Source organism: Heliconius melpomene, chromosome 9 (assembly GCF_056956725.1).
Source record: "Heliconius melpomene rosina isolate 202511_hmr_F chromosome 9, ASM5695672v1, whole genome shotgun sequence".
Taxonomy (NCBI): domain Eukaryota; kingdom Metazoa; phylum Arthropoda; class Insecta; order Lepidoptera; family Nymphalidae; genus Heliconius; species Heliconius melpomene.
Window position 1 is genome coordinate 5124387 of NC_140397.1, and position 22178 is coordinate 5146564.

The 22178-nt window shown below is 31.8% G+C and overlaps 1 protein-coding gene across 2 annotated transcripts in view; it reads right to left on the reverse strand.

Moving 5' to 3' along the window:
- Positions 1–1184: 1184 nt before the first annotated feature.
- Positions 1185–22178, reverse strand: part of Sema5c (Semaphorin 5c) — a 44673-nt gene continuing 23679 nt past the window's right edge. For both annotated transcript variants that reach the window (XM_085190088.1, XM_085190090.1), the window contains exons 4-20: positions 18942–19149; positions 16962–17116; positions 16552–16711; positions 16066–16265; positions 14338–14499; positions 12211–12508; positions 11620–11830; positions 11126–11281; positions 10582–10785; positions 10030–10269; positions 9562–9638; positions 8816–9029; positions 8321–8473; positions 7934–8077; positions 7524–7643; positions 6308–6447; positions 1185–5395 (exon numbers count right to left, since the gene is read on the reverse strand). In XM_085190088.1, the coding sequence (XP_085046214.1) occupies positions 5162–5395; positions 6308–6447; positions 7524–7643; positions 7934–8077; positions 8321–8473; positions 8816–9029; positions 9562–9638; positions 10030–10269; positions 10582–10785; positions 11126–11281; positions 11620–11830; positions 12211–12508; positions 14338–14499; positions 16066–16265; positions 16552–16711; positions 16962–17116; positions 18942–19149 (3076 nt within the window). In that variant the 3' untranslated portion in view covers positions 1185–5161. The remainder of the gene's footprint in view (positions 5396–6307; positions 6448–7523; positions 7644–7933; positions 8078–8320; positions 8474–8815; positions 9030–9561; positions 9639–10029; positions 10270–10581; positions 10786–11125; positions 11282–11619; positions 11831–12210; positions 12509–14337; positions 14500–16065; positions 16266–16551; positions 16712–16961; positions 17117–18941; positions 19150–22178) is intronic.

Below are 22178 nucleotides of genomic sequence, written 5' to 3' on the forward strand. Positions count from 1 at the left end.
AAAATATAAGATAAAACATTTATTTACTTTTTAGATAAAAATTGCTGCCAGAGTACGCTTAGAAACATTTGAAATTTTAAATGGAAGCCAAGTCAAGCTAATATTTCAAAGAAAATACTGACTGGGTACTATGTGAATGTGACAGTGATAAAGAAAATAGTCGGTTAGATATATATGAAACCTAATATTTTCTTATTTTATGAATCTTTGCAGAACCAGCTAAATTTATAATTAGTTAAAAATTGTACTATTTTTCTTGAAAATTTGATGGTAGTGAGTTCAATTCTCATGTGGCTGAAAATGGGTGAAGAGTCTTTATTTAGATATTGCCAGATATTGCAAGACGTGCATTCTGTTATTCACTAGGAATATAAAATTATTTTTAGGAAATATATAGGAAATTTTCAACGAAACCACCTATCCTCTTCCTCCTCCCCTTCTATATTGAGTTCCTCTAAAACTTTTATACATTTTCTAAAAATATAAAGGTAATTTATCTAGAGGCGTTAGAGAGCCTCTTATATTCATATATATAGTAAATCCGTTAAACTGTAGCGTTTTTCGCCTCATTCTCTTTTCATACCCCACTACGAATACTTAAATCATTAAGAAGAAAAAAAAATCTAAATTAACATTTGAAATTTGAACCCATAACCATTACTTACCATTGCCGTAACACGTCAAAACATGTTTGTTTATTCATCCTAATATTCATAACATAATTTATGTACGCCGTGTTCATCCGAATTCATATGAAAATGTATGAGCATAGTCCAAATTTATTGACAATCTGTTTTAATCAAATGCTGTAATAGCTTTATTTGGGTTGTAAATTGTACGTCAGTATGTTAATAAAATTAATTGATGTAGAACGCTGAAAGGTAAATTTTGCATAAGTATAGATTTAGGCATATAAGTAGAAACTCGTAATATTTACATTAAAGTTTTTAATATCTAAGCACAAGCGTGCGACTGTGAACGCGAACGATTGTGGGTTCGATTTTCACTCGAGACAATGCAATATTTAATATTTTAGGATATCCAAGAGTTGCAGGTTCAAATTCCGCGCTACATTCCTAAAATTTTACACATTTTCTATATAAATATTTGTCTTTCGTAAATATGGAATAACACTTTAATTTTTTAAAAAAACCTATAGAAATATATTTGAAATAAAAATCCAGTTTATAAGACAGTCTTTATTTGTTAAGTAGTCAGCGTATAACAATTTACAGCATCTAAATCAACAGTTTTACTTTATATCAATGCTTTAAGCACTATTTGTCTAACTAGTCATTAAAAATTGTATAAAAATACTAGCATCACCCAAATTATAAGGAATATTTTTACAATTTCAAGAACATCTCTTGATATGTCTCGTATTAAATGGTTGCAGTGTAATTTAAATATTTATGTACATATGACGTGAATAGTGAAATTAATTACATTAAAAAAAACCTTATAAATATAAAATACAATCGGTGAGTTTATAGGAGAAAGCCTCTAAAATACAATTAACAAAATATATAGATTCTTTTATATAGTTTATTTTGTGTATGTATATTTTTAACTATATATCGTAAATGAAATTCCATTTCAATTTTTTAGGTTTTTTCTATTAAATAATGGCCTAAGAAATTGAACGACAAGTTAAAATACTAATTGAATTTAGTAATGTAAGTACTTTTTAAAATTTGCATTTGAAAAAATTGCATAATACAAACAGAGTTAAACTTTAAAAAGAAAACCTTGAACTTTTGAATTCAGCCTTGGAGGTTAGAACTTCACCAACCATATTATTTTTTTAATGTATTTGCTAAACTTTTAATATTTTAATCTAATATCTCGATCTACTATGGAAATGATAGTTTCAATTTCATAGCCACTGAATGCAAAAGAAAAACATTTAAAAATCATATTAATAATAGCACATTTAGTATATTAATATTAAAATTGATTATTATTTCTCATTTAATTGAAACTGTATATTATTAAAATACATAAAGTTAAAAGAACATATAACAGAATGACAATAAAACTACAAACATAAATAATACGTTTTTTTTTCACGTAGACAGATTAAAAATAAAAATGCCAAAAATTTGAACAGCTAACTAAAATTAATACATCATCTCATAAACAATATTACAATTAACAATATAAAAATACAAAAATTCAATCTATTCTAAATTACAACAATTCGACTCAACATGAGTCAAGACGGCATGTCGAAACTCATTCAACATTTCAATATAATTCATAATAAAAAATATATATAAATATAAAAATTGTATGCTTTAATATATTTATATATGTATGTTTGTTTGTATAGCGAAGGCACCGCTATTTGTACTGCCGTTATGAGATTTTAGCACTATTCTATCTATATTCTTATTTACATGGCACATAATCATTTGAATAATAAAATATTTTAATTTATTTTCAATTAATTCTAGGTACAACTATAAAATACTATACATTACAACTATTACCATGGCACTGGTTTTATCAACTACGTAGAAGTTATTAGATGGCGCGATCAATATGAAAAAATAGTGTAAATGAAAATATTCAATTATAAATATATAGAAATTCTCATATAAAATCTTTGTCATTTTTGATAGTACATGAAGTTGAGTTAAGAGAAGAGAAATTTCCATATATTTATAATTCTTTATACTTTAAATTATGGTTATAATTGTAAGTTATACTCAGTTATGTCTAATTGTCTATCAAACTTTGGAGTGAGAAATATGTGGACTGGCACACTTTAACATAGCTGGCCAATTAAATAAACACATTACCATTTCACAACATTCTTACTATCTACATTCATTTTATCACAAATAAAAATGTGTCTACTCTTCAAAAATATTAAAGACAATAACCTCAATAAAACAATAATATGAAAACTTGTATTTGAAAATTCAAAGAAAGGATAGAAAAGTAATTAAGCTCAAGTACTATTAAGGATTCAAGAACCATTTTCTTTTTAAGGCTTTCATTTTATCGGCTTATTTTTTTTTCTAAATTAGCAATATTGGTAAAAATTCATTGTTATAATTCATTCTGTTAAATGAAAAATACTTTGCCAAATTGAGTTTGTTGACAAAAAATAGCCCTCTAAGATGTCTACTAATGATTTTTTCTAGAAATCTCCCAAAAATTGCTTTATTTAAACTCATTCAATTAATAAATATATTTTTACTATTATTAATAAATTAATACATATTTACTTTCTCTACTATCAATCAAGTGTTACACAACTAATTAAAACGTACATGGAAACCCAATGTTGGAGTATCATCAAGGGACTGAAGGGTACTTGATGAGATAATCTATTTCTAGGTATTGCTGTATAAGTACTAGATAGCGAGTAAGGTTATTATTATTCGAAATTAGATAATTATTTTCCTCATATTTGAATAATACAAAACATTTTGGGTAGAATTTAAAACTGTTCTAAAGCGGAGTAATTTATTTCAAAATAATGAAAATATTTGGATTTGCGTAACAATAATTAAGAATGGAAAATAGTTTATTTACAATTAAAAACATTATTAAATTAAAAAAGAAAGAATATATATTAAACGATCTTATTTGTAGCTCTAAAAATATCTTCACTATTCAGAATTCTTTTACGTTATCCAAAAAACCTAATTTCAAAAGTAATACAAATAGAAATAACTCACAAATTGGCTAAAGAACTTAACAAAAGATTGACCGTATCGGAATGATATAAATAAATCCTACGTAATCTAAAAATGGTAGGCTATTGATACGATGCGAATACGTCATTTAAAAGGTCAAAAGTTGTTTTTCAATAATATGAGCTGATAGATATTCAAGGTGCTTCTATATAAAAGCTCCCTTTAACGTTAATTTTATTTTTAACCTGCGATGTTTGATGTAGTATCATTTAATCTTGTTAGCATCCATAATTAGAAAAAGCGGGATAGATATATCCAATACTTTTTTTTTCAGATTAGCTGTAAGTTAAATTTAATTATAATTATTCTTGTAAAGTGTCTCTCAATGAATATATTTATGATTCTAATAGTAAAAACAGAGAGAAGAGTATCGACAGATCGTTAATAAGAAACCTTGGAAACTTCTGAATACATATACAATCGTAACACGCATTCCCTACAGTCCATATATTCTAAACACCCTTCACTCTACATGATGTATCACATTACCGAGAAACAGATATATTTCTATGGAATCCAGAGGGATTCAGTTAATGCAATCTGAAATAACTTTTCGTATAAATTCTATTCGGATAAGTCCAAAGATAAATATAATAAATTGTTGTTAGCATACGAGCATGTTTTGAGACACTATTTATATTTAAAAAAAAATATATATTGCCTTTTGACGTTTTATAATAGAAAATATCTTTAAGTTAAACAAAAAGACAAAAAAGGACTATTAAACATAAAGTACCCTGTAAGTTTTATCTCAGTGTATCTGAATTTATATAGCAAAGATCTAATTACGATAAAGTTAGATTGCCTAACAAAGGCTAGTCTTACAAATACCTTTGAGAAAACAAGACTTAAAATGGTTCTTTTGAGGATATTGTCTATAATATGTTTTGTATGTAAAAATGTACAACGATCAAAGGTGATCCCAACATTCACTCAAAATAATAAGTTTGACTTTACTTAATTTGCAAGTATAGCTTTAAAAAAATTTTTAAAATTAGTTTCATACATTATAATCACAAAGACCGCAAATCTCACATAGAAAAATATTTCAAAGAGCTTAAAACTTCAGTGTATAACAATTTTGTGGTTTTAATAAAGCTCATGCTGAAATAACACTGCAGGTGTTAAATTTTTTCATCTTTTGTATATGAAACAGTTTGTGTATAACCTTTGATTGTTCATAAAATATGTATAAATATATCTTACTTTTCATTCAGGTTTTCTGAACTTGAATTCTTCCAAAAACCTTTGGAAGAAACTTTTTAACCGGATTTATAGCGTATATTTTAGTGTTATTGACTCAAGTAGACATCATGCGTGACAATGGACTATAGGAAAATGTTCAAAACGTTGGATTTCTTAAAAATAATAACATTAAAATACGCACTAATAATTCGGCTAAACAGTCCATTAAAAACGTATAAAAATATCTGTAATCCAAGTCCAAATCTTCAATAAAACTTATCCTCTTCCATATCAAGATTAGTTTTATTATTGGGCTGGTTGGAATGTCTCCGCAGTGTGCCCATAGAGTCGTATTCATTGGCAATGGCCTTTGGATACAATTTGGGAGTCGTCATAGTGTTGTTATGATTCGCATTCGCGATATTATTGCTTTTTGAGAGGAGAATACCGCTTGAATTGCCGATACCGGAAAACGATGGCTGACGTTTCGCTTTACGTGGCTGTAAAAAATAATTATTTTAGTGCTCGCGTTTCTTATAGCAATACAAGTCAGGTTAAAGGAAAGCTATAAAAAGTTGAATGGTTGGTAATAAAAGAAATAAACCAAATATATAATATCAGTGGAAATTATACAACTTTTAAGTAATATTTTGCATTCCACTTTTAGACAAAGTATTTTTATTTAATAATTTTTTTTGGTAATTTTTGATCACTTTCCTAAATAAATACAATATTTCTAAGCATTTTAAAATACAGACCCGCAATGTCAATGTAAAATAATAAAATTACGTTTATTTTGAATCTGTGACCTGTAACAATGCACAGCAGACGGTCATTAAACATTTAATAACAGTAAAAACATAAAGTATCTAAGTTCAACCATTTACTGGACACGCTCGGAAACTTTGTCCTAAAACGTATTGATATAACAAACTTGAGAACAGTTATATTTGTTCGACTCCAAATAGATTTAAAGAAGTAAATAGTGTGAAACGAAACTTTTATAAGAATTCTTATTTTACCGCACAATTTAACCTGGCTTAATGTTTTGAAAGAAATAATGTGTTTATAATATATAAAAGAAACATCCATTTTTTCATTTCATAAAAATAAATGATACAAAAATAATCGTCAAATTGTATAAATACACAAAATTAACCGTCCTGAAGTTAGTTAGTGTTTTGGAAGCAAATAATCAAAAGTAACAAAAACTGTAAAACCCAAAATATATATTTTGAACACAAATGTATAAAAAAAACTGTCAGAAAGTCGAATTAAAAACTTTATTCTACAAAAATGCTGGTCAGTCAATGTTTGTTAAGTTTTTATTTCACGTAACACAGCTTTATATACAATGATAAAAATATTTAGTAAAACACAATTAAAATTTTTTAATTAAATAAAAAACTCACCACTTCCTTTAGAGGAACAGTGACATAACTATTCTGTTTAGTTATATAGTGAGGACTTGAGGGGACTCGCGGCGTTTTGTGCCAGGGTAGAGATCCGCGACGTTGGCAGAATATCACTCCGGCCAAACATACCAGGCAACCTGTTAAATGTAAAATGTGTTAATTCGTTTTTTTTTATTTAATACAAAATGGTGTTAGGTTCCACCGCCCAATACGTAATGGAACTGATAGTAGGTCTTCTTTGCGTAAAAAATATTGTCCTTATTACGATACAAATTTAGTTGAAGTATTAATTAATGTTAAAGTACGACGTAAAGTATTAATTTGTAATATTAGGTATTATAAAATTATATATAATTTTACAATTTTAAATTTGAAATAATAAAATTTAAAAAAATCAAATAATATTTGAAAAAAAAAACCGTGGTAAAGACTTCGGAAGAATCTTCACCATTTTCGTGCGTCTGCTCCTTATAAAGGAGAGTTAACTCTTATGAACAAACACACTATTATACCAAATTACTTTTCTTATATACTAAAAAAGATTAAACATTTCGATAGCGTGTTTCAGAATTTTTATCTTTCAGGAACATAGAAAGAAAATTTAACCTGTTTAATTTGATTAAACCTTTTAATAATGCGGTACAAACGTTTATTTTAATATATTTCAAGGAATATTACTTATCATTGTAAATTGAAATTAATTTTAGCATAAGAAATTAATATTATTGTAAAATTAAGGCCATCTTCTGGTGTACGTAGAAAATATCTCGTACCGTAACTTGTATACGTAACGTGAGTGTAGATGGCAGTCTACCAAAAAGTAAATATTAAAGGAATAAAAGAAAATTTCATTACATTAAGGTCATATACTGTAGCCCATAGCGTTTGGCTATTATTAGCCAAGTTAAGGAAAAAATATTAAATACTGTCAATTGTATTGATTTTTATCTCAATACTATCTTTTGAAATATTGCCAATTTTTTTATAAACTGTAACTACCTCTAGTTAGAACTAAATGAGCGATATGTTTATATTACCATTTGTCAAGAAATCATAGTGTGCGGAAGTCCGCTACAAATTCAATAACATAAATGTTATCAGTAATATCAACGTTCGGTGCATTTAAGAAACATTGGGTATTAGTTAGCGGAACCTAACACCGCATCAAATTTATTTATTTTCTTTTTTAGGTGGTACATTTTATAATACTCACCCATAACGAAAGCAGCGACCACACAACCAACGATCCCGCCAATGCCTAAAGATTCCCTCGGCATAGTTACGAAAGACGCCATTTCCACATTCTGACTATACGCCGGCATGGCATACAATTCTAGAAAAAGAAAACAAATAATAAAAAATATATGTTTAAAGAAAGGTTTTCTATATAAATTATTTTGAGAATATTTTCTAATGGTATTTCTTAAATACCAATTGTAAGTAAATGTTATTGATCACGTAACTTTTAACTGTAATATAATGCACACATCTACTACTTGTATACTGTTAGTGCTAAATAATATATTTAAAATAATAAACATACAATGAAAATAAAATTCTACCTTTCCTCTAACACCTGAATTCGCAACAAAGCAAAAACACCATTACAAAAAAATCCCCTACCATTATCCATATCGCCATCGTCGCAATTGGCGACCTGCAGTTGCGCGCCCACGCACGCGCCCGCCTCGCATGCGCGCCGCCGCACGCGCTCGCCGCCCGCGCACGCGCCCCACGAGCCCCACGCTCCCCAACCTATCTCTGTTTCTATTGGGGAAAATAAAAAAAAGATTTCCTTGACTTGATTCTTTTATCCTTATATAAGTCTAAAATTAGGAGGGAAGCATAGAACGTACTATCTTGACTAATAGCTCCTGTATTCAAAAATAAAATATAAATAAATCAGCTTCACGATGTATCCCGGACATAGCAGGGTAGGCAGAGGGCACCTAAGTGTTAAGATGCTCCGTCAGTTTCACTTAAAACTCCTAGTTTCTAGAAGAAACTAACCTGCACAATTGTTAACACAAATTCTTCTCTCTAAAGCAGCGCCTGCATCCGCACAACCTTCTGGTGACAAGCAAGTACGAGAGCGGGTTCGGTGCCCGGTCGTGTCACAATCCCCACTGCATTCACTCCATTCACTCCAGCATGACCATTCACCTATAGAAAAATACGCTTTGGTTACTCTCTTCAGAAGGACATACAAATTTTCAATAGGAAACTTGTAAATTTATTTTTAGTAATCTGTAATTTAGTTTTTCAGAAATACTGATGCAAACGCAATGTTCTTAAGTTTAATCAAAGCAGCCTTGGTATAAGCGTATGGGTTCGATTTCCACTTTGGCGAATTGATTACACACAGGAGATTCAATTATTTAATTTTACATTTCCTTCTTTTTGTCTAGTAAGGACAAAGCACGGCGGAAAAAAGTGGTGAACTGTGTCATACATGTATACGTATGATACAACGGTATATAATTTTAGTATAAAAAATAGACTAACCCACACACGCTTGCACATTACAAGCCCGCAGCATATCCGAGGGGCCCTCACAGGGGGGCTGGTGGCAGTGGCGGGTGCGCGCCTGCTGGCCCCCGCCGCAGGGGGCCGAGCACGCCCCCCACGCCCCCCAGGCTCCCCACGACGTGTCGGGCGGCGTGTTACTACAGATACCTCTGGCGTTGCAGTAGCGTTCCTCTTCACGTGCGAGAGATAGCTATTGGTTTGATATTAGTTATTATTAGGTTTAGAGACGTATCTACAGATATTTTCTTAAGGGACGCTGTCTTTAGTTTTGAACATTAAAGTAAAGTAATTATGTAAAGTTTTTTTTTCTAGTTTTTTAAGTTTAATATTCTGATTTGGACCCACCACCGACTACACAGCCCCTTCCATATCTACGCTTATGGTTCCGAGGAGAACCATTTGAGATATTAACTCTAACGTTAAAAAATAAAGCATCTAACTTTTATATATATTTAACTTAATGCTTGTGATAAATCAGCTCTTATTTTTATGTTTTTTTTTAATTTCAAAATTATTATTTTTTGTTAAATTATTAATTACCAGGATTATGAAAATTACTTATTCTTTACTGGAATAAGTGACAAATTGATTCATTAAATTAACATTATTTCATAAAAACAACTAAAATATTCATTCGCCTACCGTATACATATTACCGTATATATATTTTCTGTTTTTTATTATGATATATTACTAGCTGTACAAAATACTAATATACTTACTCTAATTTGTTCTGGAGTAGGCGCTTTGCATAAAAATTTAAATCTTTTCTCGCTGTAACTTCCATCAGATGCATTACCTGAAACAATTAATTATGTTTTTTTACGTTTTAATTCAATATATTGTAATTAATATTTTTCAAAGAAACATCCATATAATGTATCAAGCAAAACACGAAAATTTCAATAATATTTTTTATCTGTAAATCTATATCTGTATATATCTGAGTATCAACACAAATGTAAAAATCTAATTCAATAGGTACAGTAAGGTTGACTAGTCGTGGCCGCCCTGGAGTTAGGTTTTCTTAACTTTTGCTGAAGTAGCAGTAATAGTCAAATAGAACAGTGCTAAAATCTAATCTGTGCAGCCATCTTCAGCTAGTTTCAGTACGACCACCACTCATTGATGGCACTATAGGATAAGCCTAGCAAATTTAACTAATAAATTTATTTAAAAAAAAAACTCACTTGGTATTTGCACCCACGGCGTCCAAGCAGTGGCTTTCCTCAATTCACAAGGGCGTAAATCACATGTTTGCTTCTCACTTTTTTGACCTTCACATTCAGCACCACCGTGTGTTGGCGATGGGTTGTCACAGGTTCGTTTTCTTTCTTTAGTCCCAGATCCTGGGCCGCAGCCGGTACCAGTGCATGGAGACCATGGACCCCATGACGACCAGGCACCGTCGATTGGGGCTAAAGCTGGGTCTGGATTGAATGTTTTATTATGTGTTAATTTTTAAATTAGATTTTCTGTTTATGTTTTTTTAGGTATTTTTAAGTAGTTTTAGCAATAATCTTGAAAAATAAGGTGACCATGCCGACGAAACTCAGTAGATGGGACAATTTCGAATATTTATCTGGGAAAATTATTTTACCATGCTGACCAAATCCCATAGATTATATAACTTGTTACTTATATTACTTATTATTTGAAGCCTAAACAAAACGGATGGTGATTACACCATGATATGCCTCCTAGAACTCTTTTTTTTGACTAATAGTTACTGATACACAAACCTGGACAAGGAGGTAGCTGGGTGCAGTACATATCCTGTACATCAAGTCCAACACAAACACGACCCCCGAACTTGGGCTCAGGGGAGGTGCAAGACCGTCTGCTGGACTTGACAGCAATGCCGCAAGAAGCTGAACACTCCGACCAGGAGGACCACGCAGACCAACCCCCGTGGACTGTGCAATTAGTTACTGATATGCTTGCGCCTGCAGATAATTAAGGATATTTTTTTAGTATTATTGATATCTTAGTAAAAATTAAGAGAAAATTTATGAAGTCGAGAAGTGTGTAACAATATTAAACATTTTCGAATTTTTTTTTCACTTAAAAAAAATAACTATTGTCAATTAAAATGGGGAAATTAAACCCCCCACTGGTTAGACAAAAACAAACTCAACATGCAATGTCTCGGGCGGAATATAGACATCGGAGCGTCAAGGTTCTCTTAGCTTCCCCTTTTATATGCTGGATACAACGTAAAAATAAAAAAACAAATTCAAGAATAACTACACTAAAGAATTTATAACTATTAATTTAAAATCTCACCAATACAATTCTGTCCGCCATTAGCCGGTTTAGGGTTATCACAGCGTCGTGTCCGACACCAACACATGTCGGGCTTGTCGTCCCCATAGGTTGAGTGTTGAGTACTGTCTTGAGCACAATGCTCCCATTCCGACCATGACGACCAACCGCCGTCCACTGGAAAGGAAAATAACAATAAAAGTAGGAAAACTTTTAGAAAATATATATATTTTACGTTTATAAATTTGCCTATGTTGATGTAATTTAATAATATTTATTTTAAGCCAATACATGGGCTAAGTGGTTATGGACGTACACATCACTTATTATATTTATAGCTCCAATCATTCAATATGTCTCGAAAATTGGGCAGTGTATGTGGACAAGGCAATTCTAGAACGTGTGTGGGAGAACAGATTGTCTTAACACCAAGTTCCCACTAGATGCGTGGTTCCCTCTACCTACCCTGCTGTATTCGGGATACAACTTAAAACCAAAAACAATCTAAAACTTACCAGGCGCACTAACAGACGGACAACTCCCAGTGGCTTGAGTGAAATACGGCTCATGTATATACGTAGACGCTTTAACACAAATCTCCCTTGCATCATCCCACCCACAATGTGGGTCTACGGCGTTGACACAACTAGATCTGGTTTTATATCTTGAACATCTTTCACTGGATATACGGAGAACTCCTGAGTCACTACCTATATAGAGGGACATCTGGAAATTAAAGTTTTTTTTTTTAAATATTTGTTTTTTTTTATTATGTACAGTGAATTTTGTGATCAATTTTTTTGGGGTGAGGAAACTCGTTTATACATTCTTACTTTAAGTGGAATTCGACACCACAACATTAAAAAAGTATATCCGGAAATCTGTTTAATAATTTACTCATGTCATTCATGTCGACACCACAAATTTTAATTAGTGAAATTTAAATATTTGGTGATTATTACAAACAAGACAATTTACTTTCTCTGAGCATCTTAGTCGCCGACCCAACGTTACTCGAGTTTAAATATTTAGATTAATTAAAATTTATGGCATTCGAAGGTACGTCAATTATTATTTATATTTATCTAACTAATAAAATTACTTACAGTATCCTTTACAAACTGCATCGACAGTATATCAAATCCTCCTTTCTCATCTTTCAATTTCCAAATTTCCGCCACACACGCGCCCTCATATTTGGGCAGTATTGCCAACTTTAATATATCATTCTTCTGTGTTGCCACAAACACAACTAATTGTTTATTAACATGTTTAGTGTTGGCAACATCGACTGTTACGTGGGTAAAGCGTTCTAGTGTAGCTTTGTAAACAGGTTCCCCTGATATAGGTTGTATAGCTTCATACATTAAGTAATATTTATGAAATTCTATTGATTGATGCGATCTGGAATAGATAAAATAAAATAAGAAGGCACACTTACTTCCCAAACTGCCAAATATTTGTCTTATCTATCTCTTTTATAAACTTAACGCTTAATCTCGTACACAGCAAGGTAAGCAGGGAAAACTCAGTGTCAAGACACTCCCTTCTCCGATAAGCAAAGTATAGATTTTTATTTAATGTCAGGTCATTGTTATCTAAATTTTATATAAGAAAAAAAATTAAACATTTTTTCTACAATCATAATATTTTTAAGCAAATATTCAATGCGAAACATTTAACTGCATTAAAATATTTTAAGTAAACCTTTTTATACGGGTATTGATTCAAACATATTAAAATGTATTCTTTATGAGCTTTTAAAATAACATTTTTAATTACTCTCAAGCCTCAAGCTATAAAATAAATTATTCAAATTTATTACGAGTCTTTGATAACTTTTGTGAGTTGTAAATATATTTTATTAAAGTAAATGGACAACACAAAAAATAATATATAAACACGTTGTTTTTCTTAGAATAAGAAATAAAGAATTAAACTTGTTGCTTAAAAACTTTTTATATTTTAAACGCTTTCTAAACAAACTGTAACTTCATCACTCATCTTTCATAAGCATGCAAAAATATTAGAAATCGAATAAAAACGTTTATTGAAAATCTATCGAGTAGTTTTTGTGTCAACCACAGACAGTAGAAACTGTATTACGTATTTTTATATTACTTCTAAAGATATTAGATAAAAAACAAAATACAAGTAAACTGTTAGTCATCGACAAAAATACAATCGAGAAACTGACCGACAAACAGACCCTTAAAAGATAACAGTTTAAAATACTTATCAAATTATTTCAAAAGCATAATAATGACTCATTACATTCTCTTAATATATCCCACAAATGGTGTGGAATGATAATTTTAGGCGTATAGTAAGGTCGATAAATAATGGCCGTCCTGTAGTTAGCTGTGTTGTGGGTTGCGGCACAAGTTTAATTTTATTATTTTTCTTATTTCTATTATTGAGTGAACAACGCGCATAAGTTCACACAACATAACAGGTCCAGCGGCCACGATTTGTCAACCGTACTATACCACATACTGTAAATTTGCATATATTTACATTGCTGTATTAACAATAACGTAATGGTAGCTTTTAATTTTGAATACGCATAAAGGACGTTCAAATAAAATTGCGAATCTTCGAAAATTTCTTTTTAGTATAAATTAAATTTAAATTTTTGTCCTAAGTGTTTATAGTAATATTTCTTTTTCTTATTTATTCGATCTTATTTCTTAACGGAGTTTAAAACAATTTAACAAATAATTAAAGATTCATCAAGAGAATTGAAATAAATATATATTTATCCACTAGATTTTAAGCTTACAAAAGAAGATGCCATTTTCCCCACATAATTATTATACCTTAATTATTTTAATTTAGTGGTTTTGAGTGGTAGTGTTATGGTTTAGATAAAAAAAAATGTATATATATGTAAAGAAAAAAAATAAATAAATTATAATAACATGTGAAAATTGTATTTCCAATTTAATATGTATGTAGTAAATTTTACTGTAAACTTTATTTATTTTTGTAAGATGTTTATTTTTGTGAAATGTGTAGAATTTTATGTTTATAGGAAAATAAAAGGCTTTATTATTATTATTATTAATTATTTTAATTTCTCCGCTCTGATAAACCAAGCAAGGAATTCCGCTGCTCAACACGTCCGGCAAAATGGAGAGCAAATCATTGACATTAGGTTCCCTCTGGAACCCTGCTTAGACTTAAAAATATACGCTTTAAAACAATGAATCAACAATTTCTAAATAACTCACATAGCATCAGAGTTACATCTAAAGTGCTCCCGGGCCTGTCGTGTGGGCGTCCTCTGCTCCCAAGTAGACATAGGTGAGTCTTGCACTTTGTATGGACCTTCAAACGCTAAGTGAATGTCTGACATGTTGTATATGCATACTGCACTGCCAGCTATGCTGTTACTGCAATAAAACGTAAATATTAATTTATTAGCGATTGAGCGGCGTTAAGTTCCACCACTTAACAAGCAATGAACGAATTGTTACATTTGGTTCCCAGGTTCGCTCTGCCTATCCTCCTGTGTGCGGGATATAGCATGAAGCTAAAACAAATCATATTTAATTTTAAGTAGTTTTATTTTATACTAGCGGCCCGCTCGCGGTTTAACCCGCGTCAACTATGTTTTTATTAATTTCTGTCTCCATGACTACGTCCTAGTGACGTCTATGCAAAATTTGAGACTCATTTGTAGTAACGAAGTTTCATACAAACTTTCGACCCCAAAAACAACCCCTTAGAAGTCGAATATTGCAAATTCCCGTCTTAGCGAGCACCTACGTCCTATAAGTAACTCCTATGTAAAATTTTAGATTCCTAGCACATGTAGTTTCTGAGATTTCGTGATGAGTGAGTGACCTTTCGATTTTATATATATAGATGAAAAAGGCCGCTTAAACCACTTACAACTCTATAAACGCGACAATATTTTTAAATTCTTATGGTTTTTTTATTATAATAAAATAGTTTAGTATTTAGTAGCCATTAAACCAAACGGATTTTTTAAAGTTCTAATAAACTTATCATTCTTCCCCAATTTTACGATATATTGCGACAAAAAAAACCCTTTCATAAATTTTCATATTGTTTATTGACAACATTTCATATTGTTCTTTATCGATTGAGACCTACAGAACACAGCCAACCAACCACCACGATAGGTATATGAAACTATGACGTCATATAATACTAAAAAATATTTAACTTCTATATCCAATTTTCGTGTAATTCCATGCAAATTGAATAGAAGACATAGAACTGTTTCATTGTAAACGTGACATGATTAGACCATCGTCGTACACGTGACTTGAGGGGTGACAGCTGTTTGCAACTGAAGTGTCTTAGCAACGTGACAATTAGAGTTTAGTTTTAAAAGTTTATTTTCTTAAAGAAAAACTATTTTTTTTGCGTCACGCTATATTCAGCAAACAGTAGGGTGGGCAGAGGGTACCTAGTGCTAAAACACTCCGCTATATTCCGCCGAATTCTAGAGGCATTGCATGTTGAATGACAGACCTCAACACCGCTCTTTGCCTCGACGCCAAAGCCAAGAAATAAAAATTATTAAATATTTCATTTTCTGGAGCAGGAATCGACCCCACAACCAGTCTTAATAGTCACACTTCGTGTCCCTTCGCCACGACTGGCTTTAAATTGATTAAAATGTTTATGTATTTCTAAGTACATATACATTATTTTGGTTATCATGCATTTCTACGAATCTTAAACCATTATTTTTTTATCTCTGAATTCGTTGGTTTTTTTTTTTGTTATTATCAATAACAATTATGCATTTTAATATATTATTGCAATATTCTAATACTTCTCAGAATGTTGCCATTTGTAATATAAAATTAAAACATTAAATATAGATTTTGGATGATAAGTATATTACCTACATACTGTTTAACAAATATATTTTTATTATTTTTAAATAAAGAAAAAGAAAACAAATAAAAACAATAACTTACGTAGGAGTACTAAACACAGCAACAAGTATTTTCTCCTGTGCCAAATATTCTACACTTTGCACTTCATCATAGTTGAAAGGTACGTCTCCGGGCACCGAGCACTTGAGCCTGGCCTTCAGAAACGTCGTCCAATTGTCCTTCATCACTAGATGTCCGCCTGAATCGTTCTTGCACACTCGGGCTATGCGCGAATATATTATCTAAAATGCATAATACATTAAATTTATTAATATAATTGGTCAATTACGTGTCGAGCGGCGAAACTCAACACCGCGCTTTGCCTCGTTAACAGAGCAATGAAAAGAAAATATTAAATATTTCATACCCTCGAGTGGGAATCAAAACCACAACCATCACTTACATATTAAATATGTATGTATATATATAAACACCTCTCGAATTTCGCAAGAGTAAATCCACAACACTATAGCTTTCTCCAACCCCCATATAAAGACATACATATATCATTACTACCATAAAACTCACCTTTCCACAATTCAAGTATTCCACAGCGACTTCTCTAAATACGAAATATACGAAGAAATCATCCTCGAAACTCCCCACGAATTGCGGTTCGTTCAACCAGTTGAAATCGTACTGGGATGTCCGTAACATGCCTGATTTTCTAGGGGATGCCCCTTGACTCCTAAAAAACCATTTTATTGTATAAATTTATACTCAGCTACATTTTATCTTTTTCTTTTTTGAAGTCTTTTATATTCTCCACTCTCCGCAAGATTTTACGAGACAGTGTGTTTATTAGCGGAACTCAACGACGCACTACACTTCTTATCAAAGCGAGGAAACAAAAATAGCTTAATGGGTAACAATGTCGAGAATCGAACCCACAATCACCGCTACAACGGATTCTTCTACTACTATAATATATAACAAACCTGCATATAGCTGTGTCAGAGCTGGTGAAATCAGTAGGTGTCCCCGCGTAGTATTCTCCGCTACTTGCGAATATTGCAGTTACGTTGGAATTAGGGTTATGGGGACAGTGCGCGACCCCCGGCACCCATCCAGATACCATGTTTAGTGATTCAATCTGATGGAAGGAGAACAAAATGTTAAATTACTTTAAATTGGAATAATATGTTTTAGTAGGTAGGTAGGAACCAGAAAACTGTATTGAGACTTTCATTCTAATTGAGACATTTCCGTCCAGGAGGCCTTGCGTCTTGATTAGCGGATTTCAACGCCGCGCTTTGCCTTGTTACCAGAGAGTACAAGTGAAAATATTGAATATTTTATTTACTCGAGTGGGAATTGCTCCTATAACCTGCCTTAACAATCGCATGGTGGTCAATCACGACAGGCCTCTATTATTTAATTTTTTTGAGAGAATATAATATCGTTAGATTCTTCATATGATAATTGAAACTCATTTAATTTTTTCCTTAAATTCACTAACATATCTTCTTTCTATATCTGATTTTATATTAAAAAAATCATAAGGGAAATTGTGTCTATACCGTTTATAAGAAATGTCAGGTACCAATTTTCAAATACTAGACAAATATTAGACTAGATACAATTAGTTCTCATTTATTTCGATAAAATCGCTCAAACCAGACAAAAATAAATATTTTCACATTGAAAACACAAACAATTAAAACAAAGAAGTAAACGAGTAAATTGAAGCTAAAACACGTTAAGTGGAGAAATTCTAAATATTTGTCACGCATTATTAAGACGTGACAAAACAAAGTGGCCCACAGCTAATTGCCGGCCGGCCTTGTTTCTCAATAAAAATTAATACTATCTCACAGGTTCTTGAGATAAGATAACATCTCACATTGACAGTTCCCAGCAAGTGCTTTTTTTCTAAAAAAACAACCGCTATCATAAAAAATAGATAATAATTTGCATGTTTAAATGAGAATCTTATTACTTGTGAATCGCTTGGCCAATTAAGAAAACCGTTTTTTAATGTAAATGATCCTAAAAAAAATATTCTAAAAGAAATATGAGTATCGCAATAAGTTTTTTTTAGCTTCACCCTCTATCCAGCACATAATAGGGTAGGCAGAGGAAACCTGGGGGCCTAGTGATAAGACACTCCGTTCCCATTAACTTCCGTCCCGCACTTTCCACCAAAACCTGGAGGACATTACGTGTTGAGTACAACAACAAAGAAGTAATTTCGACAATTTTCTCATTATTATTAACTAATTCTAGATTTTCTAAACAACAAAATCAACTCTACCCATAACCCTATACAACAGGTTAAAAACCATACAAGCATTTTATAGTAAAACAGCGTAAGAACACGTATTAGCATATAAGTAATATTTACACAGATATACCATACTGGAGACTGCTCGACGCAAATACGTAGTTACTGAGATTATGTTGACGATACATTATAACGCAAATAGCCAAAGATCAAACGAAACAGACAACTCTCTCCTGCTATAAACCTAAAGAAAGATTATATATCTACTGCAAAGACACTAGCATCTGTAATTTCTAACTAGTATATTGCTTCTTGCATGTATGTGGTACTACTAGAGGCTAGTAGTAAGCGAGCGATTAAGCGCAACGGGTTGTGGGTTCGATCCGCACTTTACATTTCTTCGCTCTGGTAACGACGCAAAACACGGCGTTAAGTTTCGCCACTCGAAACGCAATGCCTACAGAATTTGGCACTGCACTTAGCACTAAGTTTCCTTTGCCTATCCTGCTGTATGCATGGATAGAGAAGCCAGAAACCAATTAACCAGTGATACCAGATCGAAAAAATGAAAATATTACAGATTTCATTTGCACGAATGGGAATCGAACCCACACAAACTTGTGCTCCTGCGCCACAAATGGTCTCATTAATACAATAAATATAAGTATTCCAAATCAATCAACAAATACTTCACCTCTCTCCAGCTGCAAAGTGGGCTGAACGCGTTAGTTCCACACGCGAACAGCTTGTGTCCATACGAGAGTAACACTTTAACGTAATTATGGCAATTATCTTCTGTTTGCCCTTTGTTTTGGCACATCTTGGTCTTCTCCACCGGCGCCAGCCATTCCGCTCTCTCCAGCTGGCGTAGGCCACGAAGTGAAAGACGGTATAGGGTGTCTCTGTAAACAAAATTTTGTATTGTAATATATACGGATAAATATTTACTAATATTAAAGCCGTTATAACGCAGTGGCACAAACGTGTAGCTGGAAATTCAACGATCGTGGATTCGAAAATAAGGAAAGTGTGTTAACGTAAGGTTCCCACTGCCTATGCTATATGTGGGATACAAAAAATGCTATATGTGGGATACAAAAAATGTGTATTAGGTAGTACTTTACATATATATAATAATTTAATAATTGTCCACACAACAAAATATTCCTATCTCTGTAACTTATTTTACGTTTTGTGAATATTAGTACACTACCTACACTTTAAAAAATTCGTTACTTATAGTTTTAGCTTTCTCCATGTGCTGATGCTGATGGGTTTTATGAAACTAGCTTCTATTACTAATAAGGCTTCAGCCTCAACAACTTTACTGCCTTCAATCACCTTAGTACCTCTAAAGGTAATTCTATTTTATAGTCATGACCTAGCTTAGGAAAATTAAGAAAATGCCTCAGTATAGTTTCACTGTATATAACAGTGGATATCGATATTTTGTCAACAAGCTACAGAAAGTAGATTCGATACTCACTGGAGAAAATTAATAAAATATTTAATATTTTCATTTCTTCGCTCCGATGTCGAGGCAAAGCACGGTGTTGAGTCCCGCCACTCAACACGCAATTCCTTTAGACTAAGGCAGAGAGTGAGGCGCAGTGTTTTAACACCAGGCTCTCTCTATCTACCCAGCTACATGCGGGATACAGCAGTTGAAGTATATATATATATTGATCAATTATTAAAGTTTATTTCTGACTTTTTATTTATACTCTTACAGGTACATTTAACATCTTAATGCGAATTTAAAGTAAATCCTTAATTATATTTTTATGTCCAAAAAATATTTAAATTAAAATAACTGTATAATATAATTATATGGAATATACATATGTTTATAGTTATCATTATTAAGTAATACTTAACAAAGCCAATACGAATACAAACATATCTAGGTATTTGTGGACGCACAAGTGTCAACTATCACAAAACACCCACGAGTACATGAGTTCAAATACCAACACCATCAGAAACAAAACACTGCAACAATCTTGAGAGTGCATTTTATCATATTACATGATGACATTAATAATATTACCTTTGCTATAAAATATATACATATACCTATCTCTTGTTTATATTTTCCACATACTATATGTAATAAACCTATGCTGCTTATAGTTAAAAAAAATCTTAATTTTTTAAACAGCTTCACACTGTATCCCAATCCCTAAAGATAAAAACGGATATGAAACTCGTACCTAATAATCACCAAGGAAATGAGGCCAGTTGTGCCACAGGGGCACCAGGTTACAGGTTACAGGTTGTGGGTTTCGCCACTCAACACGCAGAATCCCGCGGAAAAATGAGTAACGGAAATATCTTAATGGGAACGAAATGTTTCCAGGTTTGCAAGTTCCTATACCTAACCCGCTGGTGTGGGATAAAGCGTAAAACTAAAAAACGAATTTACAAAGATTTATCAAATATACCGTCATCATCAAAGACATATCCAAGCAATTGAAGGTTGATTTCACATTTTGTGGTTGACCACGGATCTTGCAGAGGCAATATTCTGTAAACTAGCACAGTGTAACACCCAGTGATATCACATTTCAGTGCGATACCGAGTAACTGTATAGTCCTAGGAAACTATCAATCCTAAACCTCTCGGTCCACTGGATACTAATGCATTTTAATGTTGATTCTTGAGATATAGATAACTTTAAGTATATCGAAAGTACCTTATTTATAATTTTTGATATAAGAATAAACAAAATTTGATAGGTTTGCTACATTTGAGGTGTGGATATAATTGTTAGTCAGCTTGACGCTGTATTCCAGCACACAGCAGGATAGGCAGAGGGAACCTAGTGTAAAGACACTCTGTTCCCCACTTTCTGCCGAATTCTAATGATCTAACTTTTCACTAAATCATTAGAATACAAAAAATAATAATTATAGATATCTTTTGTATAAAAAAAATATAGTATCTTATTTAAAAAAAAACATATTTTATTTCAATTATCACTTCCCCTGTGTGAACATCAAACCTAAAGCCATCGTTCCCATTCTGACACTATATCACTCTACAATTTCCAATTAAATAAAGAAAAAAAATCACAAAATTAATAATAAATGGAAAACCTCCCTAACCAGAAGACCAATCCGTTATACGAGCAGCGGGCCAAGAAGGTCACGCTTTGTGTAACTAGTACTGTAGGTTTCATAATACTTACTAGAGAAATTACATTCGTTCGGGACGTTCGTAAATACAGCTTTATTGGTTATTGATAACCCATAATGGATGTAGAAAATATTAGTTTTAATATCAGTCAGTATAAACAAATGTTTGATACGTGTTTTAGATTATCTATTATACTCGTAGAATATAATTTGAGCTAATGCTTTAGAACAGTGGTTCCCAACCAGTGGTCCCCTGACCACCAGTGGTCCGCAGAAGCTTAGAAATGGTCCGCAAACAATTAAAATTTTAAAATTTAAAAATTAAAATTAATTTTGCGGTGAGGCGGTCACAGTTTATATTGATTATACCTCCAGAGGTCTCTGCTATATTGATATAAAAGTGGTCCTTGAGCAAGAAAAGATTGGGAACCTCTTCTTTAGAATTATAATTGTAACCGTGTTATACAAAAAGACAAAAATGGCTATAATTATTAAAAATTGCCATTAATAATAAAATAATACCTAATTTCACAAACAAGAAAAAAACAGTTCTTGTTATTACAAAAATATTATTACGAATAGAAAAAAGTGCAATGATTAATTTTTAAAACGATTTCTTACAGGCAACCAAAAATGAAATAAATTTTATGAAATTGTTACAAATAGTGATTTTAATTTAAATAAATTGGCATAAAATGTTTCAAATCTTTCTAGTTATATAACTATTTAATAAATCTATATATATAAAATCGAAAGGTCACTCACTCATCACGAAATCTCAGAAACTACATAT